Source organism: Mus caroli, unplaced genomic scaffold, assembly GCF_978045245.1.
Source record: "Mus caroli unplaced genomic scaffold, Mus_caroli_1 scaffold_12, whole genome shotgun sequence".
Classification (NCBI taxonomy): domain Eukaryota; kingdom Metazoa; phylum Chordata; class Mammalia; order Rodentia; family Muridae; genus Mus; species Mus caroli.
In genome coordinates, this window is record NW_028227267.1 from 38603790 (window position 1) to 38610518 (window position 6729).

The 6729-nt window shown below is 44.9% G+C and overlaps 1 protein-coding gene across 1 annotated transcript; it reads left to right on the top strand.

The window, feature by feature from the left end:
* The first annotated feature begins 2024 nt into the window (after positions 1 to 2024).
* Positions 2025 to 2522, top strand: LOC110288236 (ribonuclease 2B-like). The gene has a single exon (XM_021154639.2). It carries the CDS (start codon positions 2055 to 2057, stop codon positions 2520 to 2522), a length of 468 nt encoding a protein of 155 aa, XP_021010298.1. The 5' UTR covers positions 2025 to 2054.
* The last annotated feature ends 4207 nt before the right edge of the window (positions 2523 to 6729 follow it).

The following is a 6729-nucleotide window of genomic DNA, read 5'->3' on the forward strand; positions in this document are numbered from 1 at the left end:
TGGCTCATAAGCTGGGTCTGGAAGTGCAAGTCTGGGACTCTAGAACTTTGAGCCTGTGGCAGGACAGAAAAATTTGAATCCAATCTGGGTTTCTAAGCAAGTTCAAACCAAACCCAGGCTCCAGAGTGACACCCTGACCCAACACTTCTTAGCACCCTCAAAAGATCAGTCCCTAAAAAACAGGTTACTGTTACTATTTTATAAAAGTTGTGCAGTCATTTCCATAGACAGCCCAAGCACTGGGCAGAGTTGTGTCAAATACTACATTGGTACCGGATATCTGTCAGTTAGTAGGTCAAGAGTAGTCATTGCAATAGGATCCCAGGGTTGAAGAAATTCCAAGTTTTGGACACAATCTCTCACCAATGGAGTCTGCCCCAAAAAGACATCTATCAGTTGGGACAGTAAAATACTCACTCTGGTTTATAGGTGGAGCCTGCCACCCTATTGTTCTGCCACTCCCACTTCTACTGCCTGCGGCCTAGCTGTTTGGAGCTATCATGTGGTCACCTGAAACTTTACTCCAGGATGATTTGGCGGGAAAGGGCCCCTTCCCCTGCTTCATAACCGAGTATCGGAAATAGTAAAATCGAACCTTGATCAGACTGTTGTCTTGGTTCCGTCTCTCTAATGCGCCACCTAGCCCCCCTCCCTGCTTCCAGGTTTCCAAGATGCCTTTCCAGACTAGAACCCATGCATGTGAGCCTCTGGCCGAACTCAACAGGATATAACTCTGGCTGTACTTCACAACAGAAGTGTGAGCAAGTCTGGAGATGTGTCACTATATCGGAATGCAAGGGAGGTTGTGATAACAAAAAACTTAGAGAGGCATTTAACCCGTTGAAGCCAAAACTCTCTGTGTCACTGTGGATGTAGCTCAGTGGCAGATCATTTCTCTAGAATGCACATAGCTCCAGAGTCAAACCCCAGCACAAAGAAAAACAGAAATAAAAATTCCATTATGTTTTTATATCTTTTTCAACATTGTCTTATAATAAATCTGGTATCTTAGATAAAGTAGTGTTCTCCGAAAGGTTCATGGTTTAAAACTAGTCTAATAATACTAGTTCTGGAGGCAAATGTGGATAGTTGGAAATGTAGAAATGAATCTTATACAGGAAACAATCAGAAAAATACTATGCAGTGTGGCCTCTGGGTGAGATACTAGGGTCCTCTCGAAGGGAAGGAATCTGGAAGAGGGGAAGCACTCTTAAGCACGGACATTTCACCCATCCCTAAGACTTATTTTCACCTATGTGTTTCTGTGTGTCTGTGCACAAGTGTGTGAACATGCCAAAAGATGCTATTAGATGATATCAGATGCCCTGGAATGCAGTTACAGGCAGTTTTAAGCCACCCAGCATAGGTGTTGAAACCAACATTGGGTCCTCTGGGAGAGCATCAAGTGCTCTTATCCACTTAGCCATCTCTGCACACTACAACATCATAAAATTTTAAAGATCAAGGATAGAAATGTCAATATCTCTTATGATTCTGGCTTGGCTAATAAATGTGTAGACAGGCTAATAGAAAACTTGGTCTGTCCACTACAGTCATAAGTGCGCAGCCAATCAACAGGCAATACAGAGATTTCTATGTAGAGGTCAGATTCAGACTTCAAACTGCATTGCATAAGAGGACTTGGAATTTGATTCCTCAAAATGGAAACAGTAGCACCATGGCTTGACCAAGTGAAGAAATAGAAGGCTGGTTGCATCAGCAGGCAATGTACCAATCTGTGGTTTCTGCATGTTGAAGACTCTGAGCCACCAACTCCACCCACAGAGCCTGCTGTATATCTATGGGCCCAAGTGGAAGTCACCCATTATCCCTGATTTCCAGGACAGCCAGCGCTCAGTTCCACAGGAGCCACAAAGCAGACTGGGTAAGACACTGACTATCTAGGTCTGGGACAGGGTGGGCAAATGATGGGACAGTGTCCAGAAAATGTGGCACTGTGGACCCAAGTGACAGCAGAGAGGGCCTTCAGGAAGAGATAGGGAAAACTGAGTTAGGGTGGGAGTAGTCACTTCTCTTCTGTTCTCACAGGAAACATGGGTCTGAAGCGGCTTGAGTCTCGACTTTGTCTCCTGCTGCTGCTGGGACTTGTCCTAATGCTTGCCTCATGCCAGGGACAAACCCCTTCCCAGTGGTTTGACATCCAACATATCTATAATAGAGCCTATCACCGATGTGATGATGCAATGCGGGCCGTTAACAGTTACACGGGAGTGTGTAAAAACCTAAATACTTTTCTTCATACAACTTTTGCTGATGTTGTCGGTGTGTGCCGTAATCCACGTAAGATCTGCAAAGACGGGATAAGTAGAAATTGTCATGATAGTTCAAATCGGGTACAAGTAACTATCTGTATACTCACAACTCCGGCCAGTCATTATTCCAACTGCAGATACCAAACAAGAAGATCAGTGAAGTACTACACAGTTGCCTGTAGCCCCAGAACTCCACAGGACAGTCCCAGGTATCCAGTCATTCCAGTTCACTTGGATGGGATATTTTAGCTCCAGTGCCAGCACTTTGCACCTTCGCTCATCTGCTACTGCCAAGATCATAGTAATGAAGAACCAAGTCCCCTGTCTGCACTGCATATCAGCACCTGTCCTCAAGAAACCTATCCCTGGCTTCCTTTAATTTAGCTGAACAAAAAGTTTCTAATCAATAAACACTTTTGCACACAAATCTAGATCTCTGGTATCTCTGTTTCTGACAGGGTCGCAGAGAGAGGAAGCAGAAGAAACACAGAGATGTGTGTGTGTGTGTGTGTGTGTGTGTGTGTGTAGAGGCAGGACCTCATACCAACTGAGGCATCTACGCAGTGCCTGGGAACAAGCGAATCTGAGAAGAGATCGGCATCTTCCCAGAATGTTCCCACACAACATCTTCCCTTAAGTTTCTCTATGGGAGGAAGTGGCTGGCAGAGGAGACCAGGGAATTGGGATCTCTCGGTGAGGCTATCCCTTGCCCTCTCCCTGCACAGTTGTCCTTAGAGGTCAATTGTGAGATCATTCAACACAAACCAGGAAGGACAGGTTCCAAGATGGAGGAACTGGAATTCACACAGAAAAGAGATGAATAATGAGAGGTCCTGCCCTGATTCCTGAGGACAGAACTGTAGTCAGGAATTACTTTCAGACAGGGAGGTGCCATCCCTTTAAGGACATGGGTGAGCCTATCATCACCAGATGTGGCAGTGAGCCTTCCTGCAGTGTCAGATGCAGAATGGAGCAGAGGGGTGACATTCTCAGGTCCACACCTCTGACTGTCAGTCTGGATCCCCAGCTTCCATTTTGCTGTTCCTTCCTGGGCTCCCATATGCAATACATGGCCTCTCCTGCCCACTGGGCAGTGGTGATACTTCCTGCTCACAGTCAGGGCTGCACAGAAGCCACTCCTCTAGAACAGCAAATGGATTTCTTGTCGAATCTTCCATTCTTGGTTGGTGTGGAACCTTGCTGAGTCTGGCATGGCCTTGGTGGAGACAGAATGACAGGGTTCCAGCCCCAGAAACAGGACCGGCAGATGTGGACTGCCATGGCATAAGACTTGTTTGTATAATAATGGACATATTTTCATGTTCCCTTGACCAGTGTCCTTCCTGATGACCTTAATGACTGCATAGGATCTGAGGTAGCATGAGTCCGGGTGGCAAAGGTTTGGCTAATGCCTTAGCAGAATGGTCCAGTCTGAGACCTTCAGTGCAGCCTTACAGTCTGTGGAAAAGAATTCTAAAAAAATGAGTATGATCATATATGATTTCTCAACTATGTGAAAATTAAAGATGCAATATGAATTATATGAGGGCCTTCATGAATGTGAAGGAACAAAGGCAGGTACACTATAAACCAGGTTGGTCAGAAAGACACAAAGGCAGGCACATTCCTGAGTTGAAGGTCAGTCTGGGACACAACAAGTCAAGGCCTAGGTGGGAGTAGAAATGTTAATTTTAGGACTAGAAATTTCGGGTCCCACCTAGCTAGTTTACTATATCTGCTTGTTAGAGGCAGGCGGATCTCTGAATTCTTTCGCAATGTTAAAAGAAAATATGTTCTTGCTGTTTCCTAAGAATAAATGTCCTGGGGTCACAGGATGCTGAATCATAGTATAATCAAAAGGAAACTTAGAGAGCTGTCCAGAGATATTCAGAGAAAGTAGATCTGAGAGAAAAAAAGCAGAACAGAGAGAAAGCAGGCTAGAAAGATGTCTCCAGCAGAACATAGGATGCCAGCTTAGACCCACAATTTGACTTCCCGTGGTTTGTTTTTGCTGCTCTCAGACACTCCTTGTCTCAGAACCCATCACCAACCTGAGGCTGGTCCTTGGCAGAATCTGCACTTTTCACATGAATGCTACATTTGGGGAAATTTAGGGGTTGACATAATCTACTGATTTCAGGTGAAATTGGGTATAGCCTGAGGGTCTCACTATGTAGCTCTGTCTGTCCTGGAACTTAACTTTGTAGACCAGGCTGGTTTTGAACTCACAAAAAACTTTTAAATTTTTACTAATAATTTCGTTGCCTAAGGTTATTTTTAAGACCTGGTAAGAAACAAGTTTTTGTCTGCTCAAGAATCTTTCAGGTCTGGTAGAGATCTTAAAATTACTTTACCTCTCCTGTAGGTCATGGTTAGATTTACCATCAAGCATAGCAAACCTAATAATGGAGGAACAGGGTTCTCAGTGTGTGCTAAATTATCTAATTACCAGCAGAACATAACCAGAACGAAATTCAGAAGTCAAGCTTCCTGAAGAGAATTGCAGGGGCCAGAAAGAATAGTAACACAAAGGGGACCCATGTGTGTTTTGTACAGACAGTGTCTCCCTGGCCGTCATCAGACAGAACCAACCGTGTAACTGACAGGAATCCATGAAGTTCAGACTCCTGCTTAGGGAGGTTAAGAAGGATTTCCTGGCAGTGCTCAGAGGAAGAGTGTTAATCAGAGGCAGATACAACCTAAGATCCACACTCTGTTGTGCAGAATGTGACTGTTGGGAGGCAGGACTGGAACTGTGGGTTCCAATCAGGAGCTTACTCTCCAAGCTTAATAAGACTTGGATTCATGCAATAGAGTAGAGCAGGCATGATGGTCCAGAGTTACAACAGGCATGCGGGGGCTGGGGGTGTAGCTCAGTTGGCAGTGCTTGCCTACCATGTACAGAATCCTGAGTCCAGTGCCTAGCACTGCATAGACAGAGCATCCCATAATCCTAGTATCTTGAGGTAGAGACAAGAGGATGGAGAGTGTGAAACCAGCCTATGCTACCCTGTGAGTTTGAGGCTAATTTGAATATCTGAGACCCTGTCTCCAAAAACAAAACCAAAAACCAAACCAACGAAACACCACCACCAACCCTGTGGGCCATTGCATGTTCCTGCCCTCTTTTCTGTGGTCACTTTCTCCCTGCCATTTCCAACCTCTCCAGTCACATGCTCCAGCCATAGCCACAGCTTTTCTGCCTGGGAGCAGGGTGACTCAGCCAAATATGGAGGCCTATGTGCAATCAGAACACCATGACAGGGCTCTGTCATCTAAGACTTCTATTGGTTTTTAGTCAGCACCACAGACTCCCCATGCTCTAGAGAGGTTCCCTGTTGACAACAGCACTATCCTAGGACAGAGTTTTTTCTACCACTCTCTCCCTCAGCCTCTTTTCTGTAGGCCATTTTCTGTCTCTTGTTCTCTACTCACATACACTAACACAAGTCCTCACACTTAACATTTGAAGCTAATGTTTATGCCTGGGGTACTTCACTTAAGATTCTGTTCAGTTTCAACAATTTCTGGAAAACTTGACTTCTTTCCATCTGAATGGAACTCCTTTGTGCAAAAGTGTCCCATATTCACCCTCTAGTCATCTATGAATGAACGGGAATGTGCTCAACAGTGGTATAGCTGGATCAGATGTAGATTGTGGAGAAACTGCCACACTGATTTCAATGTGGCCAAGCCAGCTTACACCCCTGCCAGTAGGAAACAAGGCTTGGGCTTTCCCTGGATCCTCACTAGCATTTGTGGTCCGTGCTTTCTTGGTGCTAGCCACAGTGACCTGGGTGAGATACAGTCTTAAGCTGTTGAGTGGAGGGGGGGGGCATTTCATTTGTTTGGGTTTTCTTGTTTTATTTTGTTTTTGAGACAGGGTCTCTATGTAGTCCTGGCTCTCTTGGCACTCACTCAGTAGTCAGGGTGGGATACAACTCAGAGATCCTGAAAGTTGTTTTAATTACATTTCCCTGATAGCTAAGGCTGTCATAAAAGTTGTTTCTTTTCCCAGTCAGCAGGCCTGTCATGAAGAAAACAAGTGACAAAAACTAATGCTGTCAAGGATTTGAGGATAATGGTGAAGGGAAAGGGGAACTTGTATTCACCACCTGTGTCAATACTAACTTGTGGAACCACTGTGGAAAATAAAAAGCAGTGAAGACAGGCCTACTGTATTCCCCAGCTACAGCATGCAAGGGTCTACACTCTAAAGACACACTGCAGAGATACCTGCTCAGCCATACTTACTGCTGATCTATACAGGAGAGCCAGGAAGTGGGTTCAGCTTGATGTCTGTCAACACAGATGGATACAGTGGATCACAAAATGACCAGCAGAATTTTATGCAATCATAAAAGAAAACGAAATGATGACATTTGCAGGAAAGCGATGAACAGTGGAAATTATCGTGTTGACTGAGATAAGCCACACTCAGAAAGACACTTCCATA